Source organism: Pseudoliparis swirei, chromosome 22 (assembly GCF_029220125.1).
Source record: "Pseudoliparis swirei isolate HS2019 ecotype Mariana Trench chromosome 22, NWPU_hadal_v1, whole genome shotgun sequence".
In the NCBI taxonomy this organism is placed as follows: Eukaryota; Metazoa; Chordata; class Actinopteri; order Perciformes; family Liparidae; genus Pseudoliparis; species Pseudoliparis swirei.
In genome coordinates, this window is record NC_079409.1 from 7,043,062 (window position 1) to 7,058,088 (window position 15,027).

At 43.2% G+C, this 15,027-nt stretch overlaps 3 protein-coding genes across 3 annotated transcripts; 2 read left to right on the forward strand and 1 right to left on the reverse strand.

The window, feature by feature from the left end:
- The first annotated feature begins 80 nt into the window (after positions 1-80).
- rhbdl2 (rhomboid, veinlet-like 2 (Drosophila)) lies at positions 81-8,391 on the forward strand. The gene is made up of 8 exons (XM_056443569.1): positions 81-497; positions 1,492-1,735; positions 3,877-4,025; positions 5,540-5,652; positions 6,153-6,253; positions 6,502-6,562; positions 6,647-6,708; positions 7,231-8,391. Exons 2-8 carry the CDS (start codon positions 1,505-1,507, stop codon positions 7,408-7,410), a joined length of 897 nt encoding a protein of 298 aa, XP_056299544.1. The 5' UTR covers positions 81-497; positions 1,492-1,504; the 3' UTR covers positions 7,411-8,391.
- Positions 8,392-10,936: 2,545 nt separating this feature from the next.
- Positions 10,937-12,318, forward strand: gja9a (gap junction protein alpha 9a). The gene is given in 2 exon segments (XM_056443931.1): positions 10,937-11,309; positions 11,312-12,318. Coding segments are annotated over 2 exon segments (831 nt in total). The 3' UTR covers positions 11,770-12,318.
- Positions 12,319-12,387: 69 nt separating this feature from the next.
- Positions 12,388-14,616, reverse strand: LOC130212759 (c-Myc-binding protein-like). The gene is made up of 5 exons (XM_056443932.1): positions 14,368-14,616; positions 13,792-13,864; positions 13,333-13,381; positions 13,038-13,167; positions 12,388-12,949 (listed from the first exon to the last, which is right to left on the reverse strand). The coding sequence occupies exons 1-5, from the start codon at positions 14,599-14,601 to the stop codon at positions 12,908-12,910; spliced, it is 528 nt and encodes a 175-aa protein (XP_056299907.1). The 5' UTR covers positions 14,602-14,616; the 3' UTR covers positions 12,388-12,907.
- Positions 14,617-15,027: the final 411 nt, after the last annotated feature.

Genomic DNA, 15,027 nt, shown 5'->3' on the forward strand with positions numbered 1-15,027 from the left:
GAGTGGGGAGATGTGGGGGAGGAGGAGCGCTGATCTGGAACACCTATCGGTGACGTCACCGACCCCAGGTGTGGCACGGGGAAACAGGTAGGCTGCTGGTGTCGCGCGCGGGTTGCAGACAGCGGAATTCACCGTGTTTCCGTGAAACTCACCTGGAGTTGAGTTGGAGAAAAGAAAAAGGGGGCATCGCCAGTGTGCCGTCTGGGACGAGGGAGGAAGCTTCTTGCAGGAAGAAGCAAAGAAAGGTCTATAATTATCTCCAAGTGGCTTTGCTCCTTCTTCACTCAGACGGACGGTGGGCTGACGGAGAAGAGACTGAAAACATGGAGGAGCGGCGTTGAACACGCTATTGTTTAAACTCCAGTGCCGCATGTGAACTTATGCACTCGTCACTTCGCCAATTGATTTAAAAAAAATCAGTTTAGCTGTAGTTGAATCGATATCGTTGCGTTCGGGACTTCTTGGAGCCCCCTGCACTCTTCCTGTCAACACTTTAGGTGAGTAAAGACCAACATTAAGTCGAATTAATTCAACAACAACAAAACTACAGGAGACGTAACGTTATCATGTTGGACTACATTTTACATTCATTTGTCAGGAATAGTTTGTGTGTGACCCACAAAATTAGTACTATCACCAACAACGCTCAGTAAACAGGAAACGCTAATTGGCTGCAGCGTCCTGACTAACAGGCCGCTGGGCAGCTGTCTGCTTCTGTCTAGTCCGATCTCACAGGAATATTAATATTATTTAAATATCTCAGCCCGGGTAATACAAGGAAGTAATACAATTTCAAGTTAATGTATAGTACTGACTGACAGCTGTCAGTTGTCTTACTCAAGGAGAGTATTTAATGATACTTGAAATGCATCTATTAGTGACGTATAGTAAAGGTTCAGAGAGTATTTTAAAGATCATGTGTACACGTTTTAGTAAAATTTTTGAAGTACGTTTCTGACTCTGGGGTCTGAAAATGACGAGTGTACATTATTGATCTGAGTTCTTTGAGATTTCCTTTAATTGTTATCCTGCAAACTAAGCCCTATGTTAACTTTCGCATGAAGACAAAACTGGGAATTTCAAATGGCATTTTTCATTATTTTCTGTGGTTTCTTTATACATAGAATGATTAATCCTATTGAACATACGTGTGAGTTGTGGTTATCAGTTATGTCTGTTCGTATGACCGAAGTACTGGAGATATAGATTTGTATTAATTCATACTAATTGACTTCTAGGCACTTTAAGAATACAGGTGGGCAATATGGATAATACATCCTCGATCACAGTAAATGTCATTTTACATCTCAATATATTTATACGCTGGTTTATTAGGTACCCCGAGCTAAACCTGGCCTTGCAGTATGTCCTACCTTCATGAAGGTTCTGATGTTTTTGTTGAAGCTGTACAAGAGAGGTGTTGACTCGTCTACGGGGTTCATTTGGAAAATGTCATTTCCCCACCACCTTTCTGTTTAATCTTCTGCGTAGGGCTGGAGCAGTGATGGAGGCCATCGACCTCGAGCAGCAGGAGCCGCTCCCGGTGGACCGAGACGGGCGGCGGCTCGGCAGTGAAGCCGACCAGCCCGATGGTGTTAGAAAGATGGGATGTTGCGAGAAGTTCCAGCGGTCCGTCTCCAAATGGATGCTTCCAAAAGACTCCCGCAGCAAGTACCTGGAACGGGCCAACTGCTGCCCGCCCCCCATCTTCATCATCCTCATCAGTATTGCAGAGGTAGCTGTGTGCCCTGAATGTACACCACACACACACACACACACACACGTACTGCACGGGCACTGGGACGATCAGTGTGGATTCTGTGATCTAATTCCAAATGCAGCCTACATTTGTGTTATCTGCTGTCGAGGTGTTAATTCTATATAATATAATAATTATAATTATACTTTATAGATTGGCTGTGATTGTATGTCGTGGAGCAGATATGGAAGTGAAGTGGTAGAAGCCCGACTGGGATATTGTGTCATTTAGAAAAACAATTGACCTCCTGAGATGATCTTGTACAGCAGATATCGCTCTGGAGATAATCAATTATCTCTAGTTTTGACCAAATATCTATATCGATAGTGTGACAATATTGTGGGTTTGATCACTGGTGCGTTCACAAAATATTAAGTTAGTGCGATTTTTGATGAATGATCATCAGTGATGAGGATCTAATGACAAAGTGGATACAAGCTAATAATAGAATGAAGAGAACCGTCTGGTAAGTTCTAAAATGTCTTTTTTTTATTGTAATGCAACCCTTAAAACCAGGAAAATATGACACTTGTGCCATATTACGATATCCAAAATATAAGACAGTATCTGGTCTCATATCAAAATATAAGAGCGTTCACTTTCTTCTGAATGTCCTGATTCATAAAGTGCGCACCAGCAGGCCGTAGGCGTTGGGGGTCGTGGGGGTCATGGAGCCGTAGCTCTAGGTAGGACCTCGTGCAGCTGATCCTCACTGGTGGGATTCCTCAATGTGCAAACAGAAAGACACACTGTGTCTTCTTTGGCTTTTTAGAATCGGGTAAATAAAGTGTGGAATGTGGAGGATCAATGGGTGATTTGTTAAAATAGCAGGAGGGGGCAGGAGGGCTGCTGTGGCCTCCTTTTGGCTCCATATCTATGGCTTTAAAGGGAAGTGGACTCTCTTTTAATATATCCCAAAGCCAATGCCATCAGGAATGTGTTTGAAAGCCTCCATGTGGAACAACAGAGCGACGTTTGGTTTCTAGTCCTGAAGCTGTGAGACGAGTGAGAGATGGTAAGTTGCCATCAGTAACTTTAAGAACTAGAAAATGCATTTCCTGCTGAAAATGTGTTGTAATGCTAAGATTTGAAAGTTTGAAGCTAAAATATTCAAAACAACTGCTGAAAATGCCTGAAAATAGTTGACATTTGTTTAAAGTTGAATATTTTCTCCATAGGAATTAAAAAACACATTACATTATTTAAAGATCGAAAGATTAGAAAAACTAGAAATATGAAAGGTCATACCCTCCTGCTCCTGAAGAAGATGAATTTTTTAAATATTTGAACGGTTTCTGAAGCTGAAAATATGAAGGAAGAGTACGGAAGAAATAGAAGAATACGTATGGAAGAAATAGAAGAATAAGTTCAAGTAAAGATCACAAGAACAATAGTGAAGCATTCCAACTAATAAAGCATGGTAGTAGTAAGCAGATGTATGTATTTATTATTGTATTGGTTAGCAACAAATACACTGAACAGATAGTGAATGACAATAGTAAAACTCCATGGTTGACAATGAAGACTTACAAATGTCTATATTTTGCTTATTAATGTTTAGTTATGGAACTTGAAGTAAATATTCGCCTATATTTCGTCTTATTTTTAAATATCTTTTGTGCACATGATACAAATGTTTGTGTGTTTTTATGTTTTTGAAACCACAAACGTTTTATTTTTAAATGAATTGATTTGTATATTTCCTCTACATTATCACGACTAGGGGATACATCCAGACACACGCGCGATTTAAAATCCTGGAACAGAACTGGTGGTAAAGTCCGTTTGTCTGTTGTCACCGAGTGTCTCCTGAACACTCGCCTCCTCGTGATGAACGGCTCTTTCTCCGCTCGCAGAGGTCCAATGTCACCGCTTTTGAATGTCTGCGAATACTTTATTCACCCGGGGAGGATCGACTGAGCTGCACTGTTCTTCCTCAGGGGGATCTCCCGCGGTCGGTTAAACACACGCCGACATCTGTATTTCTCGATCATCCTTCCCCCTCTTTATTTTCTCAGCTGTCTGTGATTTGTCGTCATCCCTCCACTGCCGCCAACCGTAAAGTTTGACTCCTTTAAAAAGCATCTCTGACTAACGGTGTCTCTGCTCTCCGTCAGCTGGCCGTGTTTGTCTACTACGCCGTGTGGAAGCCTCAGAAGCAGTGGGTGACCCTGGACGAGAGCATCTGGAGGAGCCCCCTCACGTACAAGCCTGACGACCGGCAGGAAGCATGGCGCTTCATCTCCTACATGTTTGTCCACGCCGGGTGAGCATGGCCAGGCGCTGTCAGAGGCCTTAATTACACCGCGGGCGCTCGAGTCACATCGGGGGCGCGGCCAAAAACAAACCACCGATACTTTACAGCGCCGCGGCCACCAAGCTCATAATCTGCTGGTTTTTTTTCTTCTTCTTTTTTTCCGATGCCGTCAGGTGTTGATTCAATTCCGATGTCATGTTTGAGTGACACGTCTTTACTGATTACAGCGTTCCGGGGTTTGGGGGAAACGTCGTCGTGATTCTTACACCTGCTTCCGCACTACCTCACATTCACGGCCACGGCGGCGAGGGGCAGAGCGCCGTTTGCGTTTCGTACGGAGCACATCTGTCAAAACACGGCCAAAGCCGAGTGGCGCGGCACACGCCGAGAAAAACAACCGCGTGCACATGAGCCGCGAGACGACAGGGAAAACCCACAAAATCATGAGCAGCTCATCTGGGCTCCGGACCTTCTTTGTTGTCCCCAAAACTCTTTAGAAACACGACGATGAGCCGCACCGTCGAGGTGCGTTCACACCAAAAGCGGAACTATTTTTCGCGTCGCCCAAAACGCGTGAGTTTACTCGCTCGACCGTTCGCCGTGTTCAGGTCATGAGCGTCGAGACGCTCCGCGAGGGGCGGGGCTTATCTCCGTGTCTCGTCTCAGTAAAGACCGTTATCATCTCCTTCATCCACCAGAATAACTAACCGCTAGTTCTGCTTTATATTTGTCGTGGACGTCCCACACACTAACGCCCTCGTGTTTGGGTTCATGACATCACCCGTAGGCTCACTCAGCTCGGTCACTTTCACCGATGAAGTTACTGTTACGTCTGAAAGACTTCCGCTTCCAGCGCTACGAGAGCGGAACTCAAGAGCGGATTGGCCCGAGTTGGGAGATGACCGCCTCAAAGTTGAAATATTTCAACTCGGGGTGAAAATTGCGCCGCTGAAAACGCGTCGCCCCAAACGCGACGCCCGGGAAAATATTGCGTCTATCGCAGCCACACGCGTCTGTAGGTTAACTTTTCATGGGATTCGGTCGCGCGAAAAAATAGTTTGGCTTTTGGTGCGAACGCACCGTGAGGCAGGATGACGCGTTGGCACAGCCCACACATCCTGCTGCTCCAAAGACTCCAGAGTGCTCCACGTGGGATTTGATTCCCCCGATAGTCGCCCTGTGCGAGTGATGGATAGATAGATATATACTTTATTAATCCCCAAGGGGAAATTTGTCGTCACAGTAGCAGCACCAATAAATTAAACACACAAGAATAAAATATAAAAAACAGGGATGAAAGATATAGATGTATACAAGTAAAATATAAAATACAAAATGAAGTATATATATACGAGTGCCCGACGGTTCTTATACGTTTGGGATTTGTTTTTCTGGGAGCCGCGGGATATGTCTACGAAGTCAAAGCTACAGAAAAACAGCAGCCTTACCCGCCGACATTGTTTTTACAGTCAACTCGTGTTTCTGATGAAGTCCTTCTCCTTCTCTTCTCCGCCCGTCTCTAGCGTTCAGCACATCGTGGGAAACCTGTTGATGCAGCTGCTGCTGGGCATCCCGCTGGAACTGGTCCACAAGGGATTTGAAGTGGGGATGGTTTATATGGCGGGCGTCCTGGCAGGTTAACAAAAAATTGTTTAAATCACCTTTTTTTGATTTATTACCTTCGCATTGAAAATGCGGAAGGTTATGTTTTGATCGCCGTGTATTTATTTATTTGTATGCGTGTTACTCGCAGAACTCAAAAAGTATCAAACCGAATCGCATGAAATTTGGTGGCATGATTGGTTATTATCCGGAGACCATTTGATTAGATTTTGGGATCGATCGGGTCAAAGGTCAAGGTCATGAAAAGGTCAGAATCTTCTTTTTATCCAATTGGCATGCAACTAATGCCAACATGTTCATAACTCAATGCCCAATCCTGTGATATGCGAAGGGATGCGCTCTACCGAGTGCCCGTTCTAGTTCTTTATTTATTGGCGCTCTGTCGTTGCACAAAGCAGCTCGAGCGAGCTGGACTTGATCTGCGCTAGAAGAATCCTCCCTGACGCCTCACACGAACTCGTCCCGCCGGTCTCGAAGTGCGTAACGCCGCTGATTGTCTCCGTCTCCCCGCAGGCTCGTTGGCCAGCTCCATCTTTGATCCCCTCAGTGCTTTGGTGGGAGCGTCTGGAGGCGTCTACGCCCTCATAGGGGGCTTTTTCATGAACGCAGTGGTGGTGAGTTCAGTGTTTACGTTGTTGTTCAGGTGAGAGAAGAGGCCGTCCCGACTCTGTTTCACATGTTTTAAATGCTATAACAGGTGACATGCAAAGGTAATTTGATCGTTTATGTTTTGAACATTTCCAAAGAGAAGGCCAGGCGACAGATTTCATTGTCTGAAGGTTGTCTGGGGGCGTAATGAGTGCAGCGTGCAGGAGCAGCTCGCTCAAATCTTCTCAAACAAATGTCCGATTTCATTTCACAGAATTTCCGAGAGATGATTCCTCTCCTCGGAGTATTTCGGATCCTCGCGATAGTGATATTTGGTAGGTTCTCCTGCGTGTTGCGATCGGCTTTCTAACTGCCGTGATCACACTTCCATAATATTTAATACTGGTTTCTTTCGCCAGTTGGGACCGATTTTGGATTTGCCTTCTACAGACGGTTCCTCTCGGACGAGGCTGGATTGAAGGTTTGTGTTCCTCCCCCGGTACAGTAGAGGACTCCAGCAGAAGCTCCCCCGAGCTGTCGCTGCGTGGTGATGGATGTAACCGGCTTGTGGCCACAGGCGGCATTAGTAGCTCTTGCTGGGACTTGATTATTCTCCCGGAGAAATACATCTGTGTGGGCACCAACTAATGAACAAAGACTAAGAACACAACACACTTTCACACACACACCGCTTCAAATCAGTACTCCGAGTTGAGAAATGGTGACCGTTGTCTTTCGGCTGCATCGTCTCCTGAAGGATCTTCTTCCTGTCGGATGAGGCGTGTTTGTCTTTCTAACTGATTAGCAGACTCCAAAAAGCTGATTCCTTGTTCCCTCCGCCGTGTTGTTATCTCGCTTCCTTTTCCTTTGTCTCTTCTTTTGCATCTGGTTCTGCGGGTATCTTGTGTGCGAGGTCGGATGACGGGAGCCGACGGCGTGCGCTCTATTCAATTTGGGTCATTACAGGCTCACTGAAAGCTCACTTCATCGTCTCCCCTCCCAGGTGTCTTTTGTGGCTCATTTTGGAGGGATCGCGGCCGGGATGACCATCGGCTACGTCTTCTTCAGCGCCTACAATAAGAAGCTCATGAAAGACCCACGCTTCTGGCTCTGCATAGGCGGATACATGCTGTTCGTGGTCTTTGCTGTGGTCTTCAACATCTTCCTGAGCCCGGCTTCATAGGACCATGAAGCTGAACTGAACCTTTTTTAAAAATGTTTACACTAAAGCTAAACTAAAGCTAAACTAAAGCCTCAATGTCACTTAGGACGCTGTATTTCACTGATGTACTGAAGGGTTTCAGTGAAAAGTTGCTTTTCAGTGACTTTTGGTAAAGTGCACAGAGTATTTTAATTTTTTTGTCTACTATCCGATTGTCTTGTTTTTGGAGCTGAATTGGTGAGTTTGAGGAGAAGGGTGCCCCCTGCTGGTCATGCGTAACATTGCAGACAGCATATTTTCTATATTTAGACAATGTGGAGCAAAACGTGCCTTAAATGAGCGAGTCATTTAAAACTGAATGGAAATTTTATCTGAACATTTTAATGTGTTATTCATGTTTTAATGTTTGTGAGTTTCTAGACCTCTTTGACCTTCATCGGGAAGTCAAAGAACACACCGGTCCCATTTCACCTCATTTTTCCTTCATAAAATCTCTTTTTCTCAAACTGTTAAACTGAATACTTTCTGTTGAATCATCAAGGACTCTCTCTCTTGGACTTTCAGTATTCATGAGACGTGTTTTTAAATTACATTACATTACATATGTGGTGAAATATATTCAGCATGTGAGAGACATGAAAGAACCCGATGAGTTTCTCAGGAAGTGTCAGCTGTGGCTTAATGCCACGTTGTTTCAGCCACTTCCTGTTGACATGACGGGACTCATTAGATTTGTCTTTTTGTAAACCTGCTGATTGTTTTTCATCCTTAGAAGTACAAACCTTTGTCTTCTGTTTGACTGCAGTCGACTGTCATGGAATAAAAAGGGTGGTTGATGTCGGACGATACCCCAACTTCACTTTGGGGAAACTGTCTTTTTAACTTTTAGTTCAGCGTTGGTACATTTTCTGTAGATTAAGACCAAACTGAAACCTCCCACACTTGGTTTTACATTTCCACAACTCAATGTCTTAAAAAAAATAAAATGATTTAAAAAAAATATATTTGTCGTCAAATTGAATCTTTGGCAGAATCTGATGATTGATTTTCATCTGGTGAATATATATTAAAAAAATATATAAATGTATATATACATATATATACATATAAGTATATATATAATTACTATTGAAGACTACATTTCTCTTGGTTGTCTATTCATTGTCAATTAGCGGGTACCGCAGCGCGCACAGCAGCTGGCGTTTTGATGCTGCAGGGTCTCCCTTACATGTTGTAATTGTACCTGAATGTCGGCGACTGCTTTCTACAGTATGTGGCAAGTTCTATAGTTTCCAAACACAGCTCATCAATATGACTTAGTGCATCAATATGCAATTACCATGTGCTTGTTTGCCTTGACCCCGACGCAGGGGGAAAGTGTATGTTGTCCCATGTAGCAGCAATCGAAACATCTGTTGTCCCGGGACCACTCTGCTGCCGCCTCGTCGGGATGGCAGCGCATCCCGAGTGAACGGTGTGCTGCTCAGTTCTCGTTGCTGAAGTGTTTTTGAATTTATTATTGAAAATGTGCCGCTTCACAGTATAGTTAACGAGGATCTTTCTTTTAAGAGTTTCTCAATTGATTGAGTTCAATAAACTACTTAAAAGCTCCTAAACTTTCCAGTTACTGCTTCTCCACCATAGAATATGTTGAATCTAATGTGTGTGTATATATATATATTTATATGTATATACAGGACTGTCTCAGAAAATTAGAATATTGTGATGAAGTTCTTTATTTTTCTGTATGCAAAAAAAAAAAAAAAAATGTACATTCTTTCTGGATTACAAACAATCAAAATATTAATTGCAAGCCTTTTATTCTGATTTATTTAAAAACTATATCATGAAAAAGTATACTAGTAGGGTATTAAACAAATCTTGAATTGTAATTAAATTAAACACCACCTGCAAGGTTTCCTGAGCCTTGACAAACACTCAGCTGTTATAAATCTTTTTTAACCTGGTCTGAATAATAAAAAAATTTTATGAGATAGATTTAGAGTTTTTTTTTAAGCAAGAAAAAATCAAATAAAATAAAAAAGAAAAAATTTAAGTTGATTTGTAATGAATCCAGAAATGAATTTTGCATGACATTTTTTTTTTTTTTTTTTTAATTACATTAAATAAAATACTTTCATATACATATATATACATGTGTATATATATATATATCATTTATATAGATCACTGTTTCCACAGCCTGAGTTTGAAGTACAAGGAAAAAAATGATTTGTCTGATTGAAAATGTGGAAATCACATTGGGATTCTCCCAGTACGGTCTCCCAGTGTGACCTCCTGCACCCTTAATGTGTTTGGACCAGACTGGTTTGAATCAATCCTGATCTACTGGGCAGAGTGAGAGTTTTGGGGTCAGAAGGGAAGAGTTCATCATTTTGAATGTTGTCAAGCAAAGATTCCCCCTCGTCGTTCGTCTTGCTCTGATGGGCATACTTCTCCCACGGAGGTGTTTAAAGGTATTTAGAATAGGGCGGTGTGCACACTAATCCATTGGGATAGATTTCTTGTAAATGGGATGAAATAAAGTGTCACGTGTGTGAGAACATATGTACATCCAGAGAGGAACAGCAGGCTATGAAATCAGACATGGTGTCTCATTGATTACGTTGCTATAGTAGCACACTATTGATTACACGAGGCCTGGTTAAATAACGGACTGGTATTGATAATGTCGGGATCCCAAACCACAGGGACGGCTTCTTCTCCTTTGTTTGCACAAACGACTCCAACAACACCGCCCACGCAATACAGTCTGGACTTGCTAAGCACCTTTTTGGAAACAGGGTGGTTATTTACACACACATCACATGAACCACAATAACATATGCTCAGTGAGTTAGGAGCTCTGCTGTTCAATGCATGCCGTAGTTCTGTTGGAAAGGGAAGGAAAACAACAAAAAAGACCAAGTAAAATCATCCCTGATCTGCAAATATCGAGGTCAATATCAGTGTTACGACATCATTGCGAGGCCGTGATTTAAATGCATGGGTGAAGCGGTCGTTATTGACTTCCTCTGGTCAGAGGAGTGTTGGCAACCGCCCAGTGGTTCCCTCTTCGTTTGGAGCAGCGCTGGGCAGAGGCGGGTCACTTGGGTTTGGATGATGACGTCCAGGGTCTCGTGTGGAGGGTGGCAACGAGTTTAAAACAACTTTTGGGTGCAAGGTAAACGGAAACAGCGACAGCACAGAACGCCACCCTGGATCTTATGCTCTTATGACGCTGCGGCCGCAGGGGGCGCTGGACGAAGCGAATGTTTCATTTGTACATTTAAAAAGGTATTGCAATTTCTTCATATTTCCTTTGTTGCTGGGAACTCTAAATGAATACTTTAACGAGTTTTTCCTTTTGTTTGGGCTTTTCTTTAACATCCTGAAAATAATGTGTCTTAAAATCCAATTTATTTTCTCACGGTTGACTAGTATTTTCACTGTACTATTAATTGTTTTTACAACATTAAACAGCTCCAGCACTTATTCCACCTCTCTCCGTCACCCACGTCCTCCCAGTCACAATGGCAGAGTGAAGATGGGCGACTGGAACTTCCTCGGGGGGATTTTGGAGGAGGTGCACGTCCATTCCACGACGGTCGGCAAGATCTGGCTCACCGTCCTGTTCGTCTTCCGCATGCTGGTCCTGGGCGTGGCGGCGGAGGACGTGTGGACCGACGAGCAGGCCGACTTCATCTGCAACACCGAGCAGCCCGGCTGCAGGAACGTGTGCTACGACCACGCGTTCCCCATCTCCCTCATCCGCTACTGGGTGCTGCAGGTCATCTTCGTGTCATCCCCCTCGCTGGTCTACATGGGCCACGCCCTCTTCAGGCTGCGGGCGCTGGAGAACACCCGGCAGAAGAAGAAGGCTCTGCTGCGGAAGGAGCTGGTCGGCGTGGAGCTGGCGGAGGCCAGGAGGTGAAGCAGCTGGACCAGGGGAAGCTGACCAAAGCCCCCCTGAGGGGGTCCCTGCTGCGCACCTACGTGGCCCACGTCCTCACGCGCTCCGCCGTAGAAGTGGCCTTCATGACGGGCCAGTACCTCCTGTACGGCTTCCGCCTCCAACCGCTCTTCAAGTGCGAGCGGGACCCTTGTCCCAACGCGGTGGACTGCTACGTTTCCCGGCCGACGGAGGTGTTCACGGTGTTCATGCAGTGCGTCGCAGCCGTCTCCCTCTTCCTGAACATCTTGGAGATCACGCACCTGGGCTGCAAGAAGGTCAAGAAGGGCATCTTGGACTTCTACCCTCACATGAGGGACGAGAGGGACGAACTGGACGACTACCATCACAACAAGTGCAAAAAAGGCACAACCCCGGACCCCCGTCCTCCAGCTGCAAAACATCGCTTAAATACCCCATTGGAGTAATGAAACAGACATCTTTAAATGCTTTTGGTGACATTACAAAGATAAACTGAGGACCTTGTATAGTATGTTTTATATATTTTTCAACTGTTTTTGGAACAAACTTGTATTCTATTGTGACTGAGTGCATGCACCGCAACCCAATGAGCATGAACAATGACCATCCGACTGGTCCAACACAAGACCAGGCCTGCACTGTCTTTTCATTGAAGTGTGACATATAAACATTGCATCCAGATATTTGTGAAGAAAATATGGTTTAGTCTGAAGTTTGTAGTTCAATTCCATCTCTGTATGTTTTAGGGCATCAGCAGGGAGCTGTAGTTTTCACTAGTCAAGTTTCCCCCAAGCATATCAATAAGCAGATAAACATTACTGTCGATAGTTTTGACTCTAAAATGACTAAATCAGATTAAACCTGGTAGAAAACCGGATGTTCTCTGGTCTCCAATGTCTTCATTTGTCTCTATAATGTTATCTCATTTCTATACTTGTTTGTTTCCTGAGAAGATTGTTAATTTTGCCTTTAGAGTAGAAAGTAATGTGTTATAATAAACGTACACAGCTTTATCTGAACACAGTAATACAATCCCATCATGTTCTAATAAATGGCCCAACTGATACATTGTTTCTTTATAAATGAGTTTAATCAGCGATACAACAATGACTACAACATTGTGAAAAGTACTATATTTTACTGGTAACCAGCTTATTGTAAATTAAGTACGAGTGTGTCTCTGTCACACACTGTCACGATGCTCTAAACACAGCATGTTGGTTTAATAACTATGAAAGTAAAAGAGAAATAGCACATTTGTTTTTCAAATAGACGCCTCAAAAAAAGGACATGCCCCATGTCCTAAAGGAATACTTTATTAAGGGTGAAGTATTTCTTTAAGATCTGACTTTTTCAGCCATATAAAAGAGGGCAATTTCTCAAGCTAAGTTAAAGATTAAACAAACAAGGAACAAACTTATATACATACATGTACAGCATAAGTTAAATTCAAAGAAATGGTAGAAAAGAAGATTTACAAAAATAGGCACCTAAAAATGATCTGCCTTCATGTCATAGTGTTGTTGTGTCATAAAAGCAAAACTAACTAAATCTACATTGATGAAGCCAAAGTGCTGCTGTGGTCTAGTCAGCTGTTGCGCCATCTTCAGGTTCATAACGCTGCAGCTGGAGATACGGAAGAGAAAGCGTATCTACGTTAGGCGTGTTGCCTGAAATGACACGTAACTTACGGCGAGAAGCGGTCAAAACGCACCTTTGATTTGAGGTTCTTGTTTTCGTCTGTCAGATGTACACACCTCAGCCTCAAGTCGACCACCTCCTGCTGCAGAGCCTCCGTGTCCGTTAAAGTCTGACTCCCACAATTCAGATGCTGCTTCACAAATCTGGGAAAGGAGTTTGTTAAAGAATCTACTTCTAAACATTTCTCTATGTTTTGGTTCGGAGTCGTCGGTGCGGGAATTAATACAGTCCCGAGGCTCAACTCACGACCAACTACGAGCCCGAGAGGCAATGTCTGCAAATAGTTCAGCTTGTGTGTGGAAGGATACTCCAGAGCGTTCCCGGGCTTTTCAGGTTGTTCATACAAAGACACTAGAACTAAACAAAAACAAAGAGTTACATACAATTGCATAAATAGTGCTAGATATCAAATGTAAAATGAGGTCAAATGAGTATTACAAACAAAAGGAGTGTTTTGTCATCAGCCATGCAACACTGCTAGAGTTTACACTGATATTTCAATCTTTTTTTCAAAGAATACTATTCTCTTTTTACTCAGACCAAAAAAACTGCCATTTGTGTTGATATGCATTAATATATTCAGAACATTCCGGACAGATGAAAATCTGTGTCGACTATTTGTACAAATGTAGCTGGTTTCAGTTGTAGCATCGTCTTGAACTCTCCTGGGTTGCCTCATGTGCTTCTCATTACAAAAGTGAAGTTTGTGAACAGTGGCCACGCTCAGAGAGAAGACCTCTAGACCTGAGGGAGAAGAAGTGCCATACCACTGGTCAGACTGTCAACAACACCAGCTTTCTCCAAGTATCTCCTAAACTGTTCCCGTTTGGGGTCTGGAGTCTGAAGGGAGAGAAAAGTCATTCATTGTATTACCAACAAAACTGTAAACCGTCAGGACTAGTTAACGCGAATATACCAAAGAAAAGAAATGTAGATTAAAAATAAATAAAATCATGTTTAAAATTGACTTCACGCTTGCTTTCACGACAGTCGTTAATTTGCATGAATGTCTTGCTCGTTAGTCATTTTCGAAGTTAACAATGAACGTGACAAACGTCAGATATAAAATGGTCAAACTGTAACCTACGGGAGAATACGGAATGATAAAGGTAGTTTTCAGTCGTTTTATATATTATTATCTTTACTAAGGCGCACCGACAAACATTTACGACCCCAAAGCCACAACACGAGTCGTCACAGGTGGGGCACGGACTCCCTAATGAGCAGCTTGGTGCCGAGCGAGCCCATGTTAGTTTAGCTAGCTGGCCGCTAACGTTGGTAACATTAGACAATAACCTGTTCACTAAGAGGAAAAACAAAGCGACAGCAGCAAACACACTTACTCTGTAATGTGCCATAATGATGTCGTCTTTAAAGCTGGCTTTCTTCTTATAATTACTGGGTTTGGGGTGCTGCTTCTCGCTGCTAATCTTAATTGTGAAACGCAGGAAAGCTGTCGAGGCAGGAGAATTAAGCTTCGTTTTATACAACCGGTCTGCTGTAGATGGTGCCTTCAGGTGTCCCTCGTAGAAAATAATGCTTCCGGCGTATTGATTGGCGAGAGCGAAAAGCGTCATTGGCAATTGGCATAGATTGTTTTGTTGCTGCTGTTAACATTACTTATGATGAAAAGGCACAGGAATTATCAACTGTTTTTGTTTTGTTTGTCGTGTGTTTGTCGTGTTACAAATGGTCTACAACTGATACTTGATTATTTAACAGATTATGGACACTATTAATTCCGACATTGTCGAAAGACATTGAAAGTCTTCACTTTAGTTGATTTCTGCCGCCCTCCGCTGGTTATATCGCCCTCCGCTGGTTATAGTCGCCTCATTGTTTCACAACCTTCTTCAAACGCTTACTTATTTTACCACAAATAAAAATGTAAAAGTGAAGTGTTAATCTAACATACTTAAATGTATTGAAATATGTTTGTTAAGAGTGTGCATTTGCGTATTATTCGGGTGATAGGTCACAAAACAGGTCTTAGTACGAGTCAG

What these genes read in the sequence shown, in the direction of transcription:
- rhbdl2 (XM_056443569.1), top strand. Translation starts at nt 1,505, where the DNA reads ATGGAGGCCATCGACCTCGAGCAGCAGGAGCCGCTCCCGGTGGACCGA. An exon ending in TATGGCGGGCGTCCTGGCAG is followed by an intron (nt 5,653 to 6,152) that starts GTTAACAAAAAA and finishes GTCTCCCCGCAG; the next exon opens with GCTCGTTGGCCAGCTCCATC. An exon ending in CGGACGAGGCTGGATTGAAG is followed by an intron (nt 6,709 to 7,230) that starts GTTTGTGTTCCT and finishes CTCCCCTCCCAG; the next exon opens with GTGTCTTTTGTGGCTCATTT.
- LOC130212759 (XM_056443932.1), bottom strand. Translation starts at nt 14,601, where the DNA reads ATGACGCTTTTCGCTCTCGCCAATCAATACGCCGGAAGCATTATTTTC. An exon ending in AAGCCCGGGAACGCTCTGGA is followed by an intron (nt 13,168 to 13,332) that starts GTATCCTTCCAC and finishes CTCCTTTCCCAG; the next exon opens with ATTTGTGAAGCAGCATCTGA. An exon ending in ACAAGAACCTCAAATCAAAG is followed by an intron (nt 12,950 to 13,037) that starts GTGCGTTTTGAC and finishes CCGTATCTCCAG; the next exon opens with CTGCAGCGTTATGAACCTGA.